The 27389-nt window shown below is 37.0% G+C and overlaps 1 protein-coding gene and 1 long non-coding RNA gene across 2 annotated transcripts; one reads left to right on the top strand and one right to left on the bottom strand.

Annotated features, from left to right (window-relative positions):
• Nucleotides 1-416: 416 nt before the first annotated feature.
• LOC141143882 (uncharacterized) lies at nucleotides 417-19756 on the bottom strand. Its single transcript, XR_012244332.1, has 3 exons — nucleotides 19696-19756; nucleotides 4494-4631; nucleotides 417-947 (listed from the first exon to the last, which is right to left on the bottom strand). It is a non-coding gene; the product is annotated as an uncharacterized lncRNA (long non-coding RNA).
• CRYBA4 (crystallin beta A4) lies at nucleotides 1988-26724 on the top strand. Its single transcript, XM_073629358.1, has 6 exons — nucleotides 1988-2074; nucleotides 10272-10322; nucleotides 13200-13318; nucleotides 15209-15350; nucleotides 22168-22310; nucleotides 26489-26724. The coding sequence occupies exons 1-6, from the start codon at nucleotides 2033-2035 to the stop codon at nucleotides 26634-26636; spliced, it is 645 nt and encodes a 214-aa protein (XP_073485459.1). The 5' UTR covers nucleotides 1988-2032; the 3' UTR covers nucleotides 26637-26724.
• Nucleotides 26725-27389: the final 665 nt, after the last annotated feature.

Below are 27389 nucleotides of genomic sequence, written 5' to 3'. Positions count from 1 at the left end.
GGACTTTCACCCTATTGTGGTTTGGATTACCCTTCATCCTTGGACTTTGTGACCCTTAACTAAAACTATATCTGACAGCCTTTTTCTAGACTCTGTTTTTTATAAATAATGTTGTTTATTATTTACCATTTTCAGCAATTTTGATTCACCTTTTTAGCATACCCCTTAGGGATATATCACTTATCTATTTGTTTAGTAACTTTTTTTATTGATATATTCAATTTATATCTTTATTGTTTGATTTTTGATTTACTGTGTATTGTGGTGTTCAACTAATATGTGTTATACACTAATTCTCATACAACTCTAAAAAGTTATACACAAATTTTTATTGTGTTGTTCACCTGATACATGTTATACACTAATTCTCATATAACTTTAAAAGTTATACACATACTTTTATTGGGTTTAATAGCGCTACACATTTACATCTCTATACACATCGCTTCTAGTCTACAGCTGTGTTGGCTGCTATTGAACCTTTATTTGACACAGCGCTGTATTCTTTTCTTCCTTTGGCATACTTGGTAAAGTCCACAAAGTCCATAAAGTCTTTTCTTCAAGGAGCACTGTAAGTTTCACCAATCTGGCAGTCTAAAATCAGTCTAACAGTGGGAATTCTGAGCTTGGCATTGTACTGGCGATCCAGGTTCCGGCAACGGCAACAAGAAGCACATCTCTCGGGCTCAAAATCTCAGGCCCCTCGGGTCTCTCTAGGTGCAGATCCCCTGTTCCTTTTATAACTCACAGAACCAGTACCTGGGTTGGACCCAGCAAATCTTGCAAGAAGAAAAACTCAGGAACATAATTATCCATACCCTTCTCAACTAGGGCAGCGTTAACCTCTACCTGCCTACATATTAGTCCTCTTCTTGACAAAACATTAACTGATGTATTCTTTGTACTACTTCTTCTTCTTCTCACACTCCAGTTCTGCTGTACAGGAACTGCAAGAGGTACCGCGTCAAATTCAGACAATTAAAAAAAAAAAAATTTAATGATGTATTAATGTTTACAGAGTTGCATTCATGTGTGTCTTTTATAACTGCTTAGAGACCAGCGTTAACACTGAGATGTGCGCTATTGATTATTGTAAAGAGTGTATTTTAATAACAGGCCCAGTTATGGTATTTTACATTCATACCTACCATTACAATACACTTATATGGACATTGGAGACTTCCTCTTTATTTATATTGAATAGTCAGCTCCTCGCAACTCCTCTTCAAGTCGTTATTGGTCAGTTTTTTAGAGTTGCATGTTCTTGTTCAGTCCTTTATGGATAGTTAACATGTTTGAGATTTTATGATGTCATTATCATAGATAAAGCTGCCTTCAGTTAACATTTTCCACATTTTGCAACTGTGAGCTGCACTGATGTGGATGTTAAGTTGTTTAATTTTTGTTTGTTCAAACTGGTAACATATAGCATTGATAATATGACATAAATATCTCTACAAGTTTAGAATGCTTGATATTCGTTAGAAAAGAATGATGATATCTCATTCCACTATAGCTGTCTTTTGGTGTTTTTGCTTTCCTCTGAAATCTTACCTCTTAGTGGCACTAGAGGTCTGCTGTTTAGCTTTAGTCACTTGTTCAGTTTCATCCCTAAATAATATATTCCAGATTATTGCTGTGTGAAAAATAAATAGTTTCTTATTTATCTATGGCATTCTATCAGTATCAGAAATATTTTGATTAATTGATATCACATAGCTAATAGCCATATAAGTTGTGTTGGTATGATCTGCATGTGGTTAGGTTACTTTAATCTGTGCATTAAATCACATATGGATATTTACAAATCCTGTGGACCAAACTATATATGGCTGTCTCAATGTAAATGTGATGGGCTTGCACTTCTATACATTAGCACCTCCTGTATAGATTATATTCATTGTTCAGGCCACAGAGGTCCTAAACGAGGCCTCCCTGCATGTGCTGACTGAGGGGTTTCAGTAAAGCTGCCTCTATCTGCCTATGACCCATTCAGCAGGCTATATAAACCCAAGCAGATCAGCCACTCAGCATGTTGCCTACAGCGGACTCTCAGCTGCTTGATCTCAGCAAGGTAAGGTCCATATTTCTATGGACGGTAGAGGAAGCAAGTCTTAGTAAGTGTTTGGCCAACTCTGTTATAGGGTTCATAGAAGAGAAAGATAAAAGTTTCCTAAGGTCATGTAATACCTGCTGGACTGCAAGAGCACAGTCTCCGTAAAAAGACAGTCCTTCTAAATAGCTAAAAGACCTTTTTTTATAAACCACAGACATACGTAACAATTAGTTAATATAAGTAGTTAGAAAAGAGCTAGCTGAAATTGTTCAATGCATGTGGTTTTTATGAGAACACTTTCGAGAATTATTATTGACATATATAGGCTTTCTCTAGCACTGTAAAGAACAGGAATAATATGCATAGTGCAAAAAAGTATATTCAAACAGAATGCATCTCTTATCTGATGTATCTTTGGTATAGTAAAAAGCGAGTCGATTTCTGTACTGAAGTTACTGAACTTTGCATGCTACTATCGCTAAAAATGATCATGTCATAATAACGACTAAAGATTAGTGTTGACACTGTGATTTGCTTTCATGCAAGGAAGGGCATTTAGGATTGAAGGCCAATCCGATGTGTTCCAGGCTTGTATCTCTATTAATAAAAATATGTGGGTGGTAAATAATTCATTCAAAAACCAGGGGTGCAAATGAAGGAATCCTGGCTGAATCCTTATCCAGCTTTGGTTTGGCCATATCTAATAACAAGTGCCACCAAGGATTTCAAGTTTCAAAATGCTGTAACCACTGCTTATATGTGACCAATAAACATTAATTATTGTACAGGATTTATATAGCGCCTACGGTTTCTGCAGCACTTTACAACATGAGGGCAGACAGTACAGTTACAATACAATTCAATACAGGAGGAATTAGAGGGCCCCGCTCATTAGAGCATTCAATCTAGGAGGAAGGGTCAAGTGATACAAATGGTAGAAGAGTATGGTATTAGAAGATTGTATATCAGGTCTCCAAATCCATATTAAGCAATCAATTACAACTAAATCAATTACTGTATGTTATAGAAAAACGGACAATTTTATTTTTTCACTTGTTTTAAAGCATCCAGTTGATGTGAAGTATTTATGAGGCAGGCTTTCAAAAAAATAAATTTTGGAGTATAAAAATAAAACATCTGATTACAAAAATAAGATAATTAGCATGCAAATTCAAATGATACTGCACCATAATATACTGGTGGTTCTGGCAAGACTGAGTAACTAAGTTATCAGACAATACTCTGTCCATTTATAGGACGTTTTTCCAGGAGAGCGGCATTCGCATATCAATCATGCTCTCCAGCCAGTCAAATTACATTTCCCAGACAAACATTCTGACATGAGAAATAGCCTGATTTGCTCAAGTATAGATGACGGAATGCGCTTACAGCCACAGATCTGTCAGCTGCTTAAAATATATCCGTTTCTCCTTGATTTCATGGCTTTAGTCAGAGTATATGCCGCACTTGTTCGGTATGCGCTTATATAACATTTGTCAGAGTTGGGTATTTGAAAAGCTAATCACTGATGGGAAATTAGATGGAGTTATATCACGATGTACCAACTTTTAATCTGGAAAAATGCAGATGATGTTTTTAATTTGGATATCAGCTTAATTAAAACCGCACCATTTATTTTCAATTTCGTATATATCTTGTGGGATAGCAGTGACAGTCTATCCAGTTTAAAGCTTCCATTGCACAGTGTACAGATGCAACAGATATAAGCAACCCTAGCAGAAAGCCAAAGCTATATAGGTATTAAAGGGAAACCGCAGTGATTTTTTGGTCAGTTTTATTTAGATTTTTTTGTGAAAGACTATTAACTCTTATTTTATAAAATAGTTTTATAATATTAGTATAAAATCTGTATTTTATAAATCAACATTTAGGCATGTTTCTATGCTTTATTCTGTACAGTTCATTTTGAGCTGTCTATTAAGAAAGCCCAGCATTAGCACTGAAATTGTAAACTGCTCCTGACAGTTAACACTGAGTAGAACTGTCTCTGCTTGAAGAGGAGGATAGAAGCATGTGCTTCCTCCGACCTGTTTAGTGGACTCATTAAACTTGTCAATACAGGACAGCAGCAAACATCAGTTATCCGGACAAAACTTAAGCCAGGTACACATCGTCAAATTGTGATCGTCCGTTTTTTTTTGCATGCTAGTCTCCATATCGAAAATGAAGAGGTTAGCTGGCCATAGATGGATCGAATCTCAGCCAGTTCAGCAGGTGACTTAACCCTCTGCACCCTGCTGTACAACCTTTCATACTTCTAGCAAACTTTTGCATAACTCAGGGATTTTTGTTTTGCATATATTGCAATACATGTTCATGTTGCCACCTGCAGGTTGCCAAAAGAAATAAAAAGTTAAATATTTCACTGCATTAGTTGACAGTCACCTTTCTAAAAGACAAAAAAAAAAATATTTACTCTGTTGAAGAGATCCTTGGATCGGCCTTCCCAAGTCTGACTTATGCCACATCCATTATGAGGGATTCACATCTTTCCAGTTTAATTTTTATTTTACGATATTTAATGGAGATTGCTGCGGAAGTTTTGAGACTCGGTCTGTCAAAGTAAAAGTGAAACTTTCTTACTGAAGAACAGAGTCAGAGACACCACCACAAGCATATCTTGCCACCAGTTTTAATCCAAAAGACAAATATTATTTTGGGATGGGTGACTATTCAATAAATGTCCGTTTTACCCCTGTGCTTGCATGAAGAGTGTGCTGCAACTTCACTTGTTAGGCAATAGTTGCAAAGCCAAACAGACATCTCAATGCCAATGAAAGCTGATTTGTGAATGGATGCTATGGGTCAGTGCACATCATTGCTTTTGCACTAGATAGCTAAAATAGTATTTTATTTTCACTTGCAATACAGCCTTTATCTTTATCCCATCAATGCTGTGCTGCTAAAAATGAATTCTGCTTGAATAATAAATCATAACATGACTGACAAAGCTGGCACACTTCTTAATAATCACTTATATAGAGCAAGGGCATAACTCGGACAAGATGAAATATAAAAGATGCCACATTTTTCAATGACTTCATAAAAAAAAACAACATATTGTTTTACCAAGAGTAATGTACTCCAAACAGACATATTTATTGCAGACCTATTTCATAATGCTGAAACATTTCCAAATGTATCCAGCTTTTGTGCATTCAGCGATAAGAATCATTGTTCCTTCCTGTGAATTTGAGTTAACGGTTGTACCAATACCCATAGATCTTTGATCTGTCTTTGTATATGCACATAACAGTGAGTCATGACAACCCATATCATAATCTTGGCCACCTGTGAACATCAATATAGAAATAGCTAAAGTAAAATGGGGACAGCTACCATCACTTTGTTGGAGTGCATAATAAGACAGAAACTAAGATAAGATTCTTAAAACATATGCAAACTTTTAGTCTTGTATTAAAATGCATTGACAGATCTGCATTACTGTGCTAAATAACATAAATTAGCTATGGCTAGTATTGAAGGTAAACATCACTGAAAGTGAACCTGTAGGTTCATCTTTCCTTAAAACCTGCCCTCAGTTTCATGAGCCAGAGTGCTCCAGGTTGTTCAGGAACCCACAATTCCAGATTCTTTGTTAGACAATTATTAAACAAATGGATTACTGCGAAAAAGCTGGTTGGAAATTTCCTCCCCCTGCACTTTCCAAATGGTATCTCAATGTGATGAATATCCTTATTGGAAAACAGAAAGATGCAGGAATGCGAAGAGGTGGTTCATGAATTGTCCAAGAATCCATGAGGTCAACAGAGCATAAGGATTAGTGGATGTCTAGATAAATAAGCCGATGATCAGGCACTAGGTGTCTGTTTTATGATCATGATGTTACCTTAAAAAGTATGGTAAAGCCCAAAGTTTGTGTGGTGTCTTTAATATACTTAAAGAGGAGTTCCAGTCTCTCCTCAAAAAATTTAAAGTCAGCAGCTACATATACTGCAACTGCTGACTTTAATATAAGGACACTTACCTGTCCCTGGATCCAGCACTGTCCTCATCCAAGCCGATTCTTCAATCACCTTCAGGTGCAGGCGCCGGCAACTTCACTAAGGGAAACTGGCAGTGAAGCTTTGTGGCTTCCCAGCTGGCTTCCAACTGTGCATGCATGAGCCATGCTGCACTTTGTGATTGGTCCCACAGTCTTCTCGGACCTATGATGTGTCACAGAAGGCTACGGGAGAAGGAGGGGGTTGATCTTACGCTCAGAACGCTGCGGCGATCTGATTAGAAGTGGGGGAGTGGGTACCTGTCAAAATCAGGTACCCCCCCAAAAAAAGTGCCAAATGCAAACGAGGAGGGGGAAGTGGGAGAAGGAAGAGTGGAACATTTCCTTTTGGGTGTAGTTCTGCTTTAAATATATTTATATATATGTTTTAGATAGCTAGTTACAGCTGTGCAAACAGATTTTAAAGTTAAACACACGGCTGAATGTGTGAAATGAACGATTCAGATGTAATCTGTTCTTCTCCTAATAGAGATTGTACTTCCTCTTTCCTCTGCAAGCACACACAACAAATGCAGAGGTAGTGCTGGGCTTTCTTACCAGAAATCCCCAACTGTTCTGAAAACATTGTAGAATGTAGAAAGCACCATAGATGTAAAAGCATATGAGTAGCATTTGCTATTTAAAGTTTATATGGAATTGCAAAAGCAGAGCAGAGAAGTAACATGTCCCTCATACTCTTAAACTGTGACTTTTTTTTCAGCACAGTCAGAAGTATATATATATATATATATATATATATATATATATATATATATATATATATATATATATATATATATATATATATATATATATATAATATTTATGTGTATTATTTATAATTACCAATTAAGTAATAAAAAAAATCAAAAACATGTACTATTTTATATGAACAAAATCACACAGTTCCATAATGATGCACCTACAATACAATTCACACTATTTTCTAAGTGTAATGGCCTTCAGTCTAATTTTTGAATCAACATTAAAAAAGCAATCAATATTATCTTATTTTACGGACACTTTTAACTTGCTGCAACAAATCTGCACAGGAATCCTGGAAAATTACAGTTTTTATTGTTTTATCTAAGATTGATTTTACACCAGGCTAGTCCTTAGTTGATCTGAGAGTCATTATCGAACAGTACATTTCTGCAAAGGCTGTAACTACACCCCTTTTAAGTGAGATCCTTTTATGTTTTGTGTTTACTGCATACCCTGTATGGGAAGACCTTGCTTTATAGGATTTTATTTTTTTGCTTTCCTCTGGATTATCTGTGAGATTAGGGATCTGTAATGTGGAGGTTTTCTACTTATTTATCCATTTTTTTATTTGTTGAACTGATGGACTTGTGCCTTTTTTCAACCTAACTATGTAACTAATACTAGCACTAAATGAACAATTACATTACCCAACTATTAGCAACAATGCCTCAATATCAAAGTTTAGGTTTAGTAATTGATTTTGTTTATTAATTTCTTGCCAGATGCTGATAATTATGCAGAAAAAAAATTTATGAACAAGAAACTGTCAAATAGTATAGGGTTGGTTACCTAATCTGTTCAGGGGTCTCATGAAGGAAGTAAAGTTTACATGTGGTCCTAAAACATCATTGTGACAATAGAATGATATGCCTGGTCCCATGCATTACATTACATTACGCGCAAGACTTTAAAAAAAAAAGTTTTCTTCAGTGTATGTATGGTTGTCTAGTCACAGCCCACTTTCTGATATCAAGAATAAATATTCTATCCTTACTTGTATGGGGACACAAGGAGGAACGATGCTGATGCCAGATTGATTATTTAATGCAGAGACTGGCACAAGCAAACTCTGCATTGCAGACTTATGGAAGACTTTCTAATATAAGCAATATAACTGAGTACCCTCGAAAAGCACTAGATCAGCCTTTCTCAACCATGGTTCCTCTTGAGTTTGATAGAGGTTTCATAAAACACATGTCATAGTAAAAAAATAAATTTCCCGCTCCTAAGCTCTGCTGTGTAATGAAAACACAACACTTTTGTGGACAGAGTGGTATCAGCCCTGCCCAATGTGTTTTACAGACCTTCCCCCTCTCAGATCTCTACAACATACTGATAATTCATTTTGTAGTCCTGAGATTAGAACTAGTAGGGCTCTTGTGATATACACAGAAAGTGTACAGAGGAGAAATGACAGCTCTAAATTTCTGACACTTTTTTTTATCTTCCAATGGTAATTTAACAAACAAAAGGGGAGCGCATAAGAGAAGTTCATTGTTGGGGTTTACATAAACTGTAAGCAGTGAGCATGTGCAAATCGATCTCTCACCTACACTGACCACCACACAAGTAGGCAATTTTCAGCTGGTCACCAATGTAAGGGGTCCCCCTTTTACAATGACCACCAATGTTAAGGGGCACTACAATTTTCACTAAAACACAAAAGAAGAGAGTGCAAAGCTACCCTAGTGTAACTCGGTTTAACCTCCCTGGCGGTATGATTATTTCGGATTTTAGGTGCTGAAAGCTGTACAATTATTTTGCATGGAAATTAGGCGTTTTATACTGTAGGTCTGTAATTCTTAACAATAACACACTTAAATCTGTCCAAACAAGAGTCTAGTAGATATCCCAGGTATGATAAAGTTTGAAACACAAAAACATAAATTATAATATAATAAATAAAAATAAATAATTAAAAAAAAAAAAAAAAATAATAATAAAATAAATTTCCCCACGATTCACTATCGCTCAATTCTGCAAGTGTTCTAATTTACTATCGCTGTTTTCTAGCTGGTCTAAAGCCACTTTTGATGTAAAGGGACACTTTTTGGTTGCTATGGACAATCTCCAGTTTCCAGGCAGAAAGAACAGTATATATAACATAAAACTGCATGCAGGGCATAGGACAAAACACTGGGGACAAAAGGGATGTGAAATAATTTCATACAGTACTGTAATCTGTAAGATTACAGTACTGTATGTGTTATGTTTTTACAATTTTTTTAATTTGCCGCCAGGCTCCGCCCCCGTGCGTCGTGCCGCTCGCAGGGAATGGAGCCTGGCACGGAGAGGCTTCGGAGGAGGACGGAGCCCGCAGACACAGCGGGGGACATCGCAGGATCCCGGGGACAAGGTAAGTAAAGCCACACCAGGATCCTGCGATGTAATCCCGAGTATGGCTCGGGGTTACCGCTAATGAACCTGAATTTTAACCCCGAGCCACACTCGGGAAAACCGCCAGGGAGGCTACTATGGTAAAGTTAAAAAGACTACAATGGTCAAACTCACATTGTGTGATATAGATACAGAACTAGGATTCCACTGTGGCCGCACTCCTATAACCACCTCAAGATCCTGACAGGGGAAGTAACTTGCTGGTAACTCACCATTTTATAGGGGGGAAAAGACACACTCACATGCTCACCTTCCCTGTCTTGGATCTTAAAGGGACTAGGTAGGGGAAAAAATACTTTATAGGCATTGCTTACAATGGTGGGACTATAGCAACTTAACAGATAAACCATCATAATACAGTTCCTTGACAAGTGGTAAAAACAATTAAACAATTTCTAAAAATATATCTGCTCCCAGCAAACACTAATATGTTAAAAAATTAATAATTTGAATATGCTTAATTATGCTAATTAGATATCAACCATAAGACATTAAATGATGCTTCAACCACAATTTTCACTGTCTGCCTTCTATTATGTTGTTGGTATTATTATTATATTAGTTTCAGATTATTATTGAAAATTATTTGTGTTTTATAGCCATGGTAGTCAAATACTCTGGGACACCACAATCCTTTTTTTTTCCTTTTCTACACTTATTATGCTCTGTCACATGTGCTTTAGGTATAGACATTTTAGCGGGGAATCTGTAAGACCTGAAAAATTATTTCAAGGGTTTCTTAGGGGAAAAAAGGTTGGCAAAGGTTGCACTAAACAGACAGGATACTCTTATACAAAAAATCATTGAATTAATTTTCACAAAGTCAGGAAAGGGTACTATCATTCAAAGAATTGAAAGCAACACAAAGCAATGCAATATATATATATATATATATATATATATATATATATATATATATATATATATATATATTCATATCGTAATTATGCATTGTTATTATGAGTGCATCAATGTTAAAAAAGCAATATTAACAATTTGTATATAATATTTATCTTTCTTTCTCCACAGGACAGAGCCACTATGACCCAACACTGTACTAAATTTGCTGGCCACTGGAAGGTATTTCCCCTCATTATTCATGGTGCCTAAAATACAAATCTTTTTGTTCTAAAGTTACACTTCAATTCCTGAGTATTATACATCTAGCATTTCACAGAAGCACTACATTCAAGAGCATACCATACAACAACAACAACACTTTTCAGAAACTGGTCTTGAATTTGGACCCCCATATAATAGTCTTTGCACATACATATATAATACATTTTTAATATTCTTTTGCTAAATGGCAAATAAATCTAAAACATGAAAGAAAATTTCAGTGTTGGTTAAAGTCAACTGGTTAAACAAATTTTAGAAATCTAATCACACCTTTTCATTGCTGCAGTAAATGGAGATTTGGATGTAGGAGGTGCTTAAAACTTGTACAACGTGAATTTAAAGGAGATAGGAATGATCTCTAAGGTGTTAGCAAGCAGACTGGGAACCTCAGCAGAGGGATCTTAGTGTCCACCCAAAGCTAAACCTTCAGTGGTGCATTAACTTAGCTGTTAGCTGTTTACCAATAAATTCTGACTTGTTGTAGCTTGAAGATAGCCTGAATTAGTTTAGGTCTAACACCTTCATAGTGGGATACCCAAGATTCCAAACTTAGAATGGAAACATACAGCCATATAACAACAAGCAACACTCGTAATTTTAAACAAAGTTTGTAATACTTGGGTCAGTTTTGATCTCTTGAGAGTGAGTAATCTCCAGAGAAAATTCTCCTTGCAAGTTGGCCTGATAGAATAGTAATGGATGAAAGTACCACATTTGCACTGCAATCACCTTCATGCAAGAATCAAGATGAGTGTTCCTGGTGTTTGAATAACTTGGTAGCTATCCCCTCATTCACTGTTCAGCAGTAATTTGCCTGTGCATAGCTACTCTAAGAGTATGAACAAATTCTTGAATAACTAGTAGGACACACTGAACTAGGACATAGAGAGGGGAAACAACATGTAAGAAGAAGAAAGTAACTATGGCAAATGACAAGAAGTACACTAGACTGTTATCATCGCAAAGGGGACAGAAGCAGGAGTCAGGGACAAAGGATTAAGAAGAGCAGAGTTGCAAACAAACTAAGAAGTGGTACTAAGAACAACACTGACCAGACAGGTCTTGGAGCAGGAGAGGCAAAAAGGCACGATCCACTAAGACAGGAATTCAATAGACAAGGAAAACAATAAACATATACAAATGCAAAGAAAGGCTTAGATGGGATGAATGTAAGTGCTGGAACAGAGTAGTACAAATACCAGAAGCACAAATCAAACAGATCTTGGGTTTGATCCCAGGTAGTGTCAAACATACATACTTGTTAGTTACATATCCCACTGCTTCTTTATGTCAAGAGACATTCAAAACAGATCAGCAATATTAGTCTCATTTTTATAATCTAAAATATTACATTTAGAAGAACTCCATATTTCAGCCCATCTTCCCTTGTCAATTTCCTAAATATATATAAAGGCCACTGATGCAGATTTAGTGTTTTCATTGCCAGCAGGCAGTGTACATGTGCAGTACCAGTCCAGCTTATTCTAAAATATTTCACATGCATTGGGCATAGCCATGAGAATAACATTTGTATTCATTTCCAGGTCAGTTAATGCACTCAGAATGGTCAGTATTCTCTAAAGCCATGACTAGCACATGGTTAACATTTTAGAAGACACTGGCAACATTGCCTTGCTTTGGTGAGAACAAAGCCAGGGACCATGGCTGGAGGGTATTGTCACTAGATTCCTTCAAAGATATAAAATCTAATTATGTTTTCATCCACCTACAACTGAAATGTTAATTTTTGATGGAGTCTACTGAGATACATTTGTAGGCTGAACTCTTTTGTCTTGCTGTCTTTGGCTTCTACACTTTTATATTTGGCTAGCCTCGAAATTCAGAATTCCTAATCTAAATACTTGTATGAAGTAATTGACTTAAAGTAGAAAAGCCTTCAATATAACAGCCAGGCAATTACCATTTTCTGTATGAGTTTTTTTCACTTACATTGACTGACCATGTAAGTCATAACATTTGCGATATGGAGAATATATATATATATATATATATATATATATATATATATATATATATATATATATATATATATATATATATATATATATATATACACACACACACAGTGTAACTGTCTACATGAGATTTTGGAAACCCAAATAACAACAAGATGTGCAAGCTAAAAGCTGCAGCCCATTAGTGTCATTGTGTTTATTTAAAATGTTTTTCTTTTCGAAAAGAAATCCTCACTACTCCCAATGGAATAATAACAGCGTGTCAGGTCATTTAGGTATTGTCCAATTAAAAGGAGCAAATGACACATTTCACACTTTCCCTGTGGGATAAAGACCTACATTTATCCTGATCAGTTTTAATACGGTTTTTATATTTTAAATACTGTATAGAGACCTATACTTCATTTTAACCATAACTATATAGAAAGTGCTTGCCACATACATAATTTACTAGGTCAGCTATCATTACCCATAATTCTTAGCAAACAACATTGCGATTCCAGATAAACAGGCTGCTGTAAACCATTACTCTATGCAGACATCTATTCCCTGAGGTCTGCCTTAGATTTATATCTCCAAAAGCATTATGTTCTGCTCAATAAAAGTCCGAGGAAAATGAAAAAGCTGATAGCCCGAACTACCCTCCAGACTCACCATGACATAAGGCTTAATTAGACCAACTGTACAAATGATATTACTGGCTATGCACTGGTGTTTTTCTTCTGTCATTCAGGAGCATCACTGGGGAAATCTTATATACCTTTCTCACTGCCCTCATCTTGCTCTGTGGCTGTCTGTCACTTGTGTCCTTGTGTCATCATGTGACTCATGCTTTGACTTCTAACTGCTTCCATTTAAGATTATTGCCTGGGATGAAGAATGCTTCCAGGGCCGCAGACACGAGTTTACATCTGAATGCTATAACATCATGGAATATGGATTTGAAACTGTCCGCTCATTTAAAATAGAGAGTGGAGCGTAAGTATGAATACTGGTCAAACAAGCTTAAAATAGAACTGTGGCCAAGCTATAAACACTCAAATATTTGCAGTACCTATTCTTAACAAGCAGTAAAGGGGCTTTAAAATAAGCCCCACTGACCTCTGCAGCTGTATTAATATGGAACAATTCATGCTCAAAATTTACAATTTAAGTTGGGAAGTTGTTTAGTTTGATTCACAGTACTTTTCTCTCTCTCCTTCTCCTGTCTACCTGCTCTGTGTTTTCCTTGAGAGGTTGGAAGGCTGGCAGGTGGCAAGTCATTGCTGACAGGTGACAGCAAAGTGAGCTACTGAGAGAAAATTAAAGTGAAAAATATTTTACTGTAAAATTTGAGGATGAATATGCCACAGTGCCTGCAGCTACATAGAACAGTGAGCCTATTTTCTGCTTAATTTGAATATGTAAATATTTAGATACCCAGAGACTAGTTCTACTTTAAGACTCTTCTATAAAAGAAAACCATAGAGCAAAGCCTATGTTCAAAGACCAGTAACCCTTTTCCTGTAATAAGAGCAGTAAAACATGAAATTGGTTGTGATATATTACCACACTTTGTGTAGTCAGTGCATTTGCATTCCCTCAATAAATGATCCCCCAGTTGGACTGGGCCAACACTCTGCACTGCTCTAGTTGGTAATGCATGATGATGAAAATAAACCTGACCTCTGCCAAACAATCTTGGCCAGGCAGAAGGTTCAATTAGAGCTAGCCAGTTAGCATCACTGGCTGCTGCCTACGTTAGTTGGACTGTTATAATGCCATAATGGCTTTATTAAATTACAAACCTTATACTGCAGCCACGGTGCTGATAAACAGAAATGTTTGTTACACCTATAGTACCCTGGTAGAAGACGATACAATTAATGTATTTATGTTGCTAATTATGAAATACATAATATAGCATATTTCCAATTCATTTGTCTTGAGAACTGGTAATAATTCATTTATCAAGTGGGTATGTGTTATTAGGTTATGCAAAGCCATACTTGTTTTTCCATATTAGTAATCTAGTTTAATTTATTTTGCCTTGTATATTTACTTTAATGCGGCGTACACACGATCGGACATTCTGACAACAAAACTGTGGATTTTTTTCCGACGGATGTTGGCTCAAACTTGTCTTGTATACACACGGTCGCACAAATGTTGTCGGAAATTGCGATGGCCAAGAACGCGGTGACATACAACACATGAAAAATGAAGTTCAATAGCCAGTGTAGCTCTTCTGCTTGATTCCGAGCATGCGTGGAACTTTGTGTGTCGGTATGGTGCACACACAATCGGAATTTACGACAACGGATTTTGTTGTTGGAAAATTTGAGATCCAGATTTCAAATTTTGTGTGACGGAAATTCCGATGGAAAATGTCCGATGGAGCCTACACATGGTCAAAATTTCCGACAACAAGCTCCCATCCAACATTTGTTGTCGGAAATTCCGATCATGTGTACGCGGCATAAGGATGTCAAACATGAGACAAGCTTGCCTGTTTAAAATACAGAAAAGCTTGCTTCTGCATATTATTTTAATTTTTTCTGTTTTATACAAATGTGCAGCACAAAACCTTTCTTACAGTAACTCACACTTTACAATGTGTTATTTATTTATGCCTATTATAGAGGTATCTGCTTTAAAACATTACAAAAATGATATCTTCAGTTACACACATCACAACTAATGACAAGTTCTTAACAATTTACCAACTCTTATGAATTAAACATTAAAAATAAAACATAAGGTAATTAAGGTAAAAAAATAGAAATAAAAACCACATACAGGAAAATGTTAGTCTTGGCTTACCCATGCAAGATAATACAGGTTGCTAACACATGCAATGTAATCACAGTCTGCATTCTATTCCCACAGCTGGGTTGGATATGAGCATTTAGGATTCCAAGGTCAGCAGTTTGTCCTGGAGAGAGGAGAGTACCCCCGCTGGGAGGCCTGGAGTGGCAGCAACGCTTACCATGTCGAGAGAATGACCTCCTTCCGACCAATTGCCTGTGCTGTAAGTACACATTCCATAGCAGTCCACAGGGGGCCTCTGATAATAGTTTTCACTTACATATGACAGAGTGTAGTTCATACCACCTAACAATAATGGCCTACACACATAATTGTATTTAAAATTGTGTATTATCTTTTAATAGTAATATATTAATAGTAATATTTTTATGTATTCTAGAATAGAGTTTACAGCTGTTGGCCAGTTAAGAATATTGCAGAGATTGTTATCAGCCTTGCACACAATAACTCATATTAACTTATAATTTCTAGCTTGGAGCAGACTACATGACAGCTGGATGCTGGCTGGCTGGCATGTTTGCCCTAAATTTTATTACTTTGCATGCTTGCAAAAATGTTATAGGATGCCAGTGTAATATGGAAAAGACTGTTTAAAATAACACTATGAAATAATTGTAAAGAAATATATGAAGTTCAGTTTTTTCAATACATATATGTTATTTCCCTATTTCTCAGTGGGCACCATCCATTTATATATTAATAGAACAAAAACACAACCTTTTTTTAAGTGCCAAAGGAGGCAGGGAGACCATGGATAAGACTTTGTATGTGCCACTGAGAAATCACACAAATATAATAAAATGATACATTTTTATTCCATAAATTTAAAAACAGTAAAGTACAAAACACCATTAAAAGCAATAAATTCAGGTATAGAGTTTGTCTTGCAGTACTAACGCATACAGGACCAATGCGTTTCGCAAAGAGTTTACTTCTTCAAGATCCACTCCTTAATTGTATATTCTATACCAGTGATGGGGAACCTTGGAACCCCAGATATTTTGGAACTACATTTCCCATGATGCTCGTGCCCTCTGCAGTGTAGTTGAGAATCATGGGAAATGTAGTTCCAAAACATCTGGGGTGCCAAGGTTCGCCATCACTGTTCTATACCATGAATTGTACAGTCTCCAAGCACCAAATGTAGATCTCATTCCTTAGAAGATTATATATAGACATGAATGTTCTGTCACGGACATACATTATATAACAGTGGTCATCAACTCTATGGGGGTCACCAACAGGGCTCAATTAAAAAGGCTCCAACTTTATTGCCATATCCCCATATCCTGCAGTATATGGATGCTCACCTGTCCTATGTTACCTGCCTCAATATAAAACCACTTTTATGAAAACCACATCCATGTCATTAGTAAAAGCACATGTCTGATTCCAATAAGGCACCAGTATGGTGAGCAGCTGTTCTGATGACATGGATGTGGTTTTCATGAAAGTGGTTTTATATTGAAACAGGAAAGCATCCATACAGGACATGGGGATATGGGGATATGGAATATAGTTGGAGCCTTTTGGATTTAGCCCTGTTAGAGTTGATGACCACTGCTATTTAATAACCTATATTACCAAAAGTGTTAGGACGCCTGCCTTTACACCCACATGAACTTTAATGGCATCCCAGTCTTAGTCCGTAGGGTTCAATATTGAGTTGGCCCACCCTTTGTAGCTATAGAAGCTTCAACTCTTCTGCGAAGGTGGTCTACAAGGCTTCAGAAGTGTGGCTAAGGGAATGTTTGACCATTCTTCCAGAAGAGCATTTGTGTGGTTAGGCACCGATATAGATGAGGCCTGGCATGCAGTCTCTGCTCTAATTCATCCCAAAGATGTTCTATCGGGTTGAGGTCAGGACTCAAAAGTTTCCTTCACTGGAACTAAGGGGCCAAGCTCAACCCCTGAAAAACAGAAAAGCAACCCCACACCATAATCCCTCCTCTACCAAATGATTTGGACCAGTGCACAAAGTAAGGTCCATAAAGACATGGATGAGCAAGTTTGGGGTGGAGGAACTTGGCTGGCCTGCACAGAGTCCTGACCTCAACCTGATAGAGGGGATGAATTAGAGCGGAGACTGCGAGTCAGGCCTTCTCATCCAACATCAGTGCCTGACCTCTCAAATATGCTTCTGGAAGAATGGTCAAACATTCCCATAGACACACTCCTAAACCTTGTGGACAGCCTTTCCAGAAGAGTTGAAGCTGTTAAAGCTGCAAAGGGTGAGCCAACTCAATATTGAACCCTATGGAATAAGACTGGGATGCCATTAAATTTCATGTGAGTGTAAAGGCAAGCGTCCCAATACTTTTGGTAATATAGTGTATATCTCATTAAGACAACATTCATGTCCATATATGATGTTCTGAGGAATTAGATCTACAATTCAACTCACGATATAGAATATACAAGCGTGGATCTGAAGAAGTGAACTCTTTGCAAGACAAACTGTATATGTGAATTCATTATTTTAATAGTGTTTTGTACTTTACTGTTTGTATCTTTATGGAATTCTAAATTATTATTCTATTATTTTTGTGTGATTTCTCAGAGGCTCATACAAAGTCCCATCTGCCTGCCTCATTTGGCGCTTAAAAATGGTAATGTTCTTGTTCTATTAATACTATCAAATAATCAGTGGTTAGTTATAGAAAAAGCAAAAACCAAAGGTATATTTTCTCAAGGCATTTATCTAGTATAAATATTTAAAGATAATAATCAATACATACAAGTCTTTTGGGTCTTTTGGTTTCTAGTCTGCTTTCAGAGCTTTTCTGTGTTGTGTAGAGATCGTTTCTTGAAGGTTTATAGTATTTATTCATGGCATTTAGACAGTGCCAACATACTCTACTGCTCTACAGAGACCTATGGAGAATACAGCCCAATGTCCCAAGCACTCATATATATTCAAGAGCTAATTTATAACAGAGGCCAGTTAATCTGCCAAAATGTTGCTAAAATGTGAAATAAAGAGAAACACGCAAAGGAAAAACATAAAGATAGAAAAACCTAAAACTCTAGGGAATTAGGTCCTTGCTGGACCCAAACTAGTGTATCAGTAGTAATGAGAAATGAAACAAATAATGATAAATATTCTCCGTCAAAACTTGCCTGAGCAATCTGCATGTTACAAAAAGTCAATCCAAATATTTTTTTTGCTTGTCGATTTATTAAAAATAGAAAAAAGCTGTATCCACATCATTCCAAAACCATAAAATGTGTACACCAAGAAATTTGCAATTTAAATTGTATGTCTGGGCAAAATTAAATAAAAAATATTCAGTACATCTTGGAAATATATTCATATTTTCACATTTATTTTATACTTTTAAAACAATTCACATACAGAAAAAGACTTGTTAATCTGCTAGAAATCCAGTGAGGTAGTAACTTTCCTGTTTGAGCTGACAACACAATCAATCTACTGCATGACACCTCAAGCTGTGTTGTCAAACCTGCATAGTTCCTTCTGCTGGACTATGTACATCAACTACATTAAAGCGAGGCGTTCTGTAGTCCAGCAGAAGAAAACTAAGACAAAGCTGAGAACATTGTTTGGAATGTCAATGCAGCAGATACAGATATATCAGTAACAGGAAGTTAGGAGCTCGCTGGATTTCTGGCAGATCAGCGGGTACTTTTCTTTACTTGCAGTGTTTTTCAGGAGAAAAAAAAAAATTATATTTTTATTTTGGCAAGACATACACTTTGACTTGCAGATCTCTTGGAATGCAAATACCAGTACATGTGCCTGGTATGTTGGAGTCCTTAGATGAGGACACATAAAGCAATACAAATCTGACAGTGGTTCTAGCTACTTGGCACTCTAGCCAAACCAAAAAAAAGTGTTGCCTTTAGCTATACAATAATGATGTGGAATCTTATTTACAGAACTATGAAAAAGGTGGCAACCAATGTTAATATAATAAAGTACAGCGTGTAACTTCTTGGCATACAGACATTTTCAGCACTTACACTGGAAGTGTAGAATTGTTATTCCATCTGATTATTAGTCTCTTTACTTGACAAGAGAGTAGACAAAAAAAGGTCAGAATTTTATTAAATTGAAGGGCTGACAAGCACATTGTTCTCTAAATAACATCCTACCTTTATTACTACTCAACAAAAAGAGACAGGCTTCTGTTGCATTGTCATCATAGGGACCCTATGATCCTCTGAGTAAAAGAAGGAAAGGCTGCACACCAATGAAAACGATCCAACGTGATTTTATTGATCCAACATGAGTCAAACACAACAGCAGCCAAGACAAAGACCCAGGAGGTGACGCGTTTCACACTGTCATTAGTGCGTTTTCAAACTGAAAAAAGTTTGAAGAAGCACTAATGACAGTGTGAAACGCGTCACCTCCTGGGTCCTGGGTCTTTGTCTTGATGGCTGTTGTGTGTGACTCATGTTGGATCAATAAAATCAGGCTGGATCATTTTCATTGGTGTGCAGCCTTTCCTTCTTTTCCTATTGCCTTCGGTGGCGAGCCATGGCTAGCACCCAGCACATCCGGATTAGATTGATTTGCTTACCTGGAGCGGTGATCCTTCTTCTTGAACTTTCATGTTATCCTCTGACTTTGGGCACAGTAGTAAACACAAAGGCAGTTCTGCATAAAGATAAAGTCCAATCAAAAACAACTAATTCATCTATGAGTTGGAACTGCTAGGCTGTCATTGTCTGACTTTTTGTATGTCTCAGGCGCTCAGACAGGGTCACTTTCTCCACTCCAATCTTCTATTCAGTTTCTTTCTTTCCATAAAAGTAGAACCTTCTCTATTACATAATATTAAAGTGGAACTTTAGTCAAAAAAATAATTTGTGCTTGGACCCTTTTGCAGGTATAGTTATGTAAACCATTTAAAATAAGTATCTATTTTGTTTAAAATCCAGGAATACTCCGTCTCACCCTGCTCTGCACATGCTCAGTTGCTCTCTATTTTTCGGCACTGTGCCTAAAATCAGATTCACTAGAGGCAAAATGGCAGCCTCCGGCAAGAAGAAATGGGAGCAATGCTTGAGGCAATTTACAGAACACACTAAATTTGGAAGAATAATTATTAATGTAATTAATATAACCTTATAGATGTTATTTGTTCACAGTTTTAGCGCAGTATAAACCATATTTTTAAATTATTAATGTGAAATGTATATTCCTTGATAAAGAATTTTTTTTTTAGTAAGCTGTTATGGATAAAGTTCCGCTTTAACAAAAAGGCCAGCAGTAAGACTGAGTTTGCCTGTGCACTGACCACAGTAGGTGGATGGTCCTGAGAACCCAAATAAAGAGATCTCCCCACTAGACATTATGAAAAATAAAGAGCAGTGTGCGCATTAATCCCAACAGCATCCACTCAAAAATATTAGTCTTGGGCTGATTGACTCTAATGCCCCATATACACAATTGCACATTCCGACAACAAAATCTATGTTTTTTTCCGACGGATGTTGGCTCAAACTTGTTTTGCATACACACGGTCACACAAATCTTGTCGGAAATTCTGAACGTCAAGAACGCGGTGACGTACAACACGTACGACGAGCCGAGAAAAATCAAGTTCAATAGCCAGTGCGGCTCTTCTGCTTGATCCCGAGCATGCGTGGAATTTTGTGCGTTGCAATTGTGTACACGCAATCAGAATTTACGACAACGGATTTTGTTGTCGGAAAATTTGAGATCCAGATCTCAAATTTTGTGCGACGGAAATTCCGATGGAAAATGTCCGATGGAGCCTACACACAGTCAGAAATTCCGACAACAAGCTCCCATCAAACATTTTCAATCTGAAAATCCGACCGTGTGTACGGCACATAAGAATTAATTTTTGAATGTGAACTTATGGAATTTTAACAACACCCTGCCCTATGCCTCCTTCTGCAGGAGGCTGACAAAATAACTGGCAGCTATGAAAGTGGTAATAGGGAAGACAAAATGCATATCAACAATAACAATAGGACAGCATCCTTTGCTGCCGCCTTTCTTGACCAAGAACTTTAGTGTTTTTCCAGAGGTCCCTTATGCAGTAGTGGATTGATCTTCCATCTACACCGACCATATATCAATATAAGGAGGCAGTTTTCCACTGATATCCAGTGTAACGGGTAACTTCTACATTGACCACCAATGTAAGGGGGCACTTTTCCTCTGACTGCTAATGTAAGGTGGTACTACTCCAATGACCACCAATGTAAGAGGGTACATTTCCACCGACCGCTAGTGTAATGGATGAACTACACCAACCACTATTGTAATTGGGGTACATTTCCACTGAACACAAATATCAGGCAATACACACACACTACTAATGTAAAGGGAAACTTCTCCACTGACCATCAATGTAATGGGGCACCACATTCACCACAAATGTGGGTGGGGGGGGCACCATGCCGACCACCATTCCTACCACTCTTTGCTTGCTATATTACCAATCAGATTCACATTTCCAGGGCAGGTTTTGATCTGACCGATGGCTAGAAAATAACCCTTTGATTCATCTGACCATTTGTGTATTTGTGAAACAAATATGCCTGCAGGGTGTGTATGAGAATACTTCTCCTGCATTAATAATGGGTAAGTAAATGTTGTTCCCAAATCACCACATTACTGACAAAAAATGAGTGGACTGGTTCAGTATACTGCTGGTTAAAAAACAAAAGCCTTTTCAATTTTGATTCAGATTATATTTTTAATGCATACTTAAAAAATCTGAAAACCAAGTGCAGTCCCTATGTAGTGAAGGTGTTTGTAAGTGTATCATCTATTACACTAGGGTACTGTGTGCTGTGTCCAAGAATGCTCTAGATAGTTGACAGTTGATGACAGTTTGAGGTTACTTTCTTGTGCATGAAAACACACAGTAAGATGACTGCAGTACATTTTATTTGGCTCCTATAGATCACTGCTATTTGTGATTAACATTTGCCTTCTTCTCCCCTTTGTTGTGTCTCTCAAGTTCATTAAATGTTTCTCTTCTAACAAAAAAATGTCTGTATTACTCACTTAGAACCATCGTGATTGCAAGATGACCATCTTTGAGAAGGAAAACTTCCTGGGAAGAAAAGGAGAGTTGAGTGATGACTATCCCTCCCTGCAGGCCATGGGCTGGTGTAACAATGAAGTTGGCTCTTTCCGTGTTCAGTCTGGCGCGTAAGTCACATGTCAAAATAGCATGATTTATAGTTAGAGAGTTAAAATGTATGTCAGGGTGGAATATTCGTACATCTCTGCAATACATCCACATTTCAGTATGGTTTATCCCTGTTAACATGCTACAATGACAGAATAATACCTTTTGGTGTGCCAGAAATCTAATGTGCTCCTAAATTCCTGTTTGGGCTGACATTACAATGGGGTTGATTTACTAAAGGCAATTAAGCTATGCACTTTACAAAGGACAGTTGCAAATGCAGCTCCTCCAGAGCTTAGTAAATGAGCAGAAATTCTGGTGATTTCCATCATCCAATCATGTGCAAGCAAAAATTCTGTTTTTTTAACTTTCCTTGCACGTGATTGGGTACTCTTTGCAAAGTGAAGAGTTACCTCATTTACTAAGCTCTGGAGCAGCTGCCTTTGCGGAGTGCAGCTGCACTTTGCAAAGTGCACAGTCTACTTGCCTTTAGTAAATCAACCACAACGTCTCTGCCGCACTGAGATTCCAACCAGTTTTGTCAGTTCCTACTCCTCTATCCCCCTCCAAATGCATACTTCGACTTTTTCCAGAAGGATAATGCTGCTGCCTTGGTTCCCAAGAGCCTGCCCACCAGTGTTAATTTTGACATAAAATTTCGATTAAGTTTAAAGCCTTGTACACACGATCTGATTTTCCGATGGGAAATATGTAATGACAGGCTGGTGGCAGGAAATCACGGCCGTTTGTATGCTACATCGGACAATTGTTGTCGGATTTTCCGCGGACAAATGTCGGATGGCAGGTTTTAAAATTTTCTGCCAACAAATGTCTGTTGTGGGATTTTCCGAGCGTGTATACACAAGTCCGTCGGACAAAAGTCCAAAGTACAAACACGCATGCTTGGAAGCAAGGACGAGCAAATTATGAAATCTCCAAATGCAGCGCACATTCTCTTCTTCTTTAATGGGATAATAATGAAGCTGTTTTGCTAGTGATACTGATGGAATTATTGCAAACGAATTTTCAAAGGCTTTTTTTTCTAGTAATATCAAGAATAATATTATTATGCTTTTTTTTTGTTTTTTTTTATTTGGGCAAGTTACCACAACACCATTATCCTGTAGTTTTTAAGATGTGACATATGTTGATGTCCCTTATCAAGTTTACATTGTATTTTTTTTAAAGTAACTACCTACTCCCAAACTGTCATTTGAAGTAAAACACATAGCCAACTATTATTCTCCACAACTGTTTTGATTGTGCATTAAAAAAAGAAAACAAATATAAAATTAGACATGCTATCTGCCAATAGAACTTAACCTAAAAGTGCATTCTATGCATCCAATAATATAGAAAATATACCAGATCAAATCATTATTCAACCAAAAAGATAACCTCAAAGCAATAACTCCAAGGCCAATAATAAATAACACGTTATCTCCTCCGATTCCGCAACATGTCTGGTTGACGAACGGCCTTTCAGAAACAAACTGAAAACCGCGAAATGAAAAGTGTGAAATGAAAAGTGTGAAATGAAAAGAGCAAATCAACCCTCACCAAACTTCTACTAACACAAAATTAGCAGAAGGAGCCCAAAGGGTGGCGTTAAAGAGCTGAAAAACAACGTAGTATGTCACTATGTTCGTATTTGTTGGCCGACAATTCCTTGCTGTTTGTATGCAAGACAAGTTTGGGCCAACGCCCTTCAGACAAAAGTCTATGGTTTTGTTGGCCAACAATCCGATCGTGTGTACGAGGCTTTAGTTATAGTCTTTTGACTAAAATGCCATTTTAGTTTTAGTCTTATTTTAGTCATCTGAGTTGCGTTAGTTTTAGTCATACCTTAGTCAACTAAAACCTCCAGTACATTTTAGTTGACTAAAATCAAATGGGTTTAGTTAAATTTTAATGCATTATTTCTTTAGAACTGCCAAACATTATATACTCCTGGAGTAAAAATCTAATAAAATGTTTATTATTTATGGTATTAAGGTCTGAACATGCACTACAGACACAGATTTAGCTGTTGTGATATAAATTCAATTTAGTCTTTTGACCAAAATGCCATTTTAGTTTTAGTCGTATTTTAGGCTTTTGACTAAAATGACGTTTTAGTCGTATTTTAGTCATCTAAATTGTTTTAGATTTTTTGTTGTTTTTAGATTTAGTTTTTTTTGTTTTAACTGTTTTTGCTTTAGTCAACTAAAATAGTATTAAGTTAGTCGACAAAATTAACACTGCTGCCCACACACCGTGGGGTTGATTTACTAAAGGCAAATAGACTGTGCACTTTGCAAAGTACAGTTGCTCCAAAGCTTAGTAAATGAGGTGAAGCTTCACTTTGCAAAGAGTACCCAATCACATGCAAGGAAGATAGAAAAAACACAATTTTTTTTTGCACATGATTGGATGATGGAAGTCAGCAGAGCTTCTGCTCATTTACTAAGCTCTGGAGCAACTGCACTGGCAGAGTGCACCTGCACTTTCTAAAGTGTACAGTCTAGTTGCTTTTAGTAAATCAACCCCTGTGTGTAGGGAAAGGACTCTTGAGCGATGTAGTTCTGGTGGGGATGGCATTAGCCTATATGAGAATGAACTGACGTACTGCAGCTGCCCCTGCAAGAATTTTACAGATCTAGCCATTATATCACAAGGAGGAATAAAAGCTATTTTATGTCTCCAGGAAGAAAGTAAAAAAAAAAAAAAAAAAATTTAAATAATGCTGGAACATTCTCTGGAGGGGTAAAGGGAAGTTTGGGGTAAATCTTGGTAGTGAGCATACATTTTAAGACTTATATTTCAGTTATATTAAAGTCTTACTAGGAACTTACTAGGCAGCTTGCAGAACAGGTTCCGGCATGGCACGGCACTTTATAAACCACAAATTTGTATAGTACACACATAGAAAGTACAGTGTAATTACCATAACCATAAATAGAGTAGATGAACATGTACTCTTAGCACTACTAGATTTCGCAAGCACTAATCAAACAGTGCTAAATGTATAACAATAAATAACACCACTGTAAAAAAATAATATTATAATTTATTACTATATTAATATTTTCACAGTGTAAATGTAAGTAAGGTCCTTTGCGCTATCAAAGTGAATGTATAATATAGTACTCTGATAAATTGCAGCTAGATCTAAAGTGTATGAGTCCACTAAATTGGTATAAAATAAATATATTATTATATTATAGTATGAGCGTTCATTGGCATTGTTTTATTTGAGCACAAGCTCATATTTACACCTAGCAATTTTGCACATCTTCTTTAGCGTTTTTTTTTTGCACAGTCGCATTTTTTAGCAATTTTTGCACAGATTATTGCACAGTGCTAAATCATCTATATTTATAATATTAAGTTGCGCTGATCACTTATTTATTTTATACTAATACAGTATTTTCACAGTGTTATTTATTGTTACACATTTAGCGCTGGGGAAATAGTGCTTGCAAAATTATGTGTAGTGCTACCTAATACCCCGTACACACGGTCGGACATTGATCGGACATTCCGACAACAAAATCCATGGATTTTTTCCGACGGATGTTGGCTCAAACTAGTCTTGCATACACACGGTCACACATAGTTGTCGGAAAATCCGATCGTTCTGAACGTGGTGACGTAAAACACGTATGTCGGGACTATAAACGGGGCAGTAGCCAATAGCTTTCGTCTCTTTATTTATTCTGAGCATGTGTGGCACTTTGTGTGTCGGATTTGTGTACACACGATCGGAATTTCCGACAAGGGATTTTGCTGTCGGAAAATTTTATAACAAGCTCTTAAACTTTGTGTGTCGGAAAATCCGATGGAAAATGTGTGATGGAGCCCACACACGGTCGGAATTTCCGACAACAAGATCCTATCACACATTTTCCGCCGGAAAATCCTATCGCGTGTACAGGGCATTAGAGTGTATGTGCATCTACTCTATTTATGATTATGATTTTTTTATATTAAGGTGGCAGCACGCGGTACACTTCGAATATTTATACGATTTAGGTTCCTCCTGAGCGCAGGGTACTGGGTTTAAAGAGGTGTAATTACCAAGCTACACTCACCTCAACCTAAATACAGATGACAAGTTTTTTATGGTCCTTCTTCAGTGTTGATGACATTACAAACATAGGTATTGTGGAAAGGACTGAGAAACATATTTATCCATTTTCTTTTCATTACCCTACAGTTGGGTGTGCTACCAGTATCCCGGTTATCGTGGCTTCCAGTACATCCTGGAGTGTGACCGTCATTCAGGAGAGTACAAGCACTGGAGAGAGTGGGGATCTCACGCACAGACCTTCCAAATCCAATCCATCCGCAGAATCCAGCAGTAACCACCTTTTACATGGAGATACATATTTTAACCTAAAACAAATGAAACGATGCTTAACGTAAATAAAAATTTTGTTTCTTTGTGTATCATCTTATAAAGTCATAGTAATTTTTTTTTTTTTGTCTGGAATTTAATTATTGGACTTGTAATGCAAGTAAGCTGATTACATTGAACATAAAGCTTTATTACCTAAGGGGGTGACCTTTCCTACTCATAGAAAACTTTCCTCTTCAAGTGTAAGATTACTGAGCTGGCTGAAAAGCACATAGGTATGCATACAATTGCTAATAATTTATTTGTCTTGTCTTTGACTTGTGCTCACCAGCAAAGTATTATTATGGGAGAACAAAAAAAAAGTCTTGCCAAAAGTCAGCCCAGTCAATAGACATTGGGGTAGATTTACTAAAGGCAAAACCACTTTGCACTGCAAGTGCACTTGTAAGTGCAGTCGCTGTAGATCTGAGGGGAAGATCTGAAATGAGGGGAAGCTCTGCTGATTTTATCATCCAATCATGTGCAAGCTAAAATGCTGTTTTTTATTTTCCTTGCATGTCCCCCTCAGATCTACAGCGACTGCACATTCAGTGCACTTGTAGTGCAAAGTGGATTTGACTTTAGTAAATAACCCCCTTTGCCCCTTGAGATCTCTTGGTGTCTTCTGAGCTCTGTGGTTAGCCTCAGATGTTCCACATTTGGCCCAACTGTGATTATTTTTGCAGAATCGGAAGTGATTCATCTAACACATTTACGGCGA

This window comes from Aquarana catesbeiana, linkage group LG01 (genome assembly GCF_042186555.1).
Source record: "Aquarana catesbeiana isolate 2022-GZ linkage group LG01, ASM4218655v1, whole genome shotgun sequence".
Lineage (NCBI taxonomy): Eukaryota > Metazoa > Chordata > Amphibia > Anura > Ranidae > Aquarana > Aquarana catesbeiana.
The sequence above is the reverse complement of the archived record's forward strand: the minus strand, read 5'-3'. Positions and strand labels throughout refer to the sequence as shown.

What these genes read in the sequence shown, in the direction of transcription:
- CRYBA4 (XM_073629358.1), top strand. Translation starts at nt 2,033, where the DNA reads ATGTTGCCTACAGCGGACTCTCAGCTGCTTGATCTCAGCAAG. An exon ending in TTTAAAATAGAGAGTGGAGC is followed by an intron (nt 13,319 to 15,208) that starts GTAAGTATGAAT and finishes CTATTCCCACAG; the next exon opens with CTGGGTTGGATATGAGCATT. An exon ending in TCCGACCAATTGCCTGTGCT is followed by an intron (nt 15,351 to 22,167) that starts GTAAGTACACAT and finishes TTACTCACTTAG; the next exon opens with AACCATCGTGATTGCAAGAT.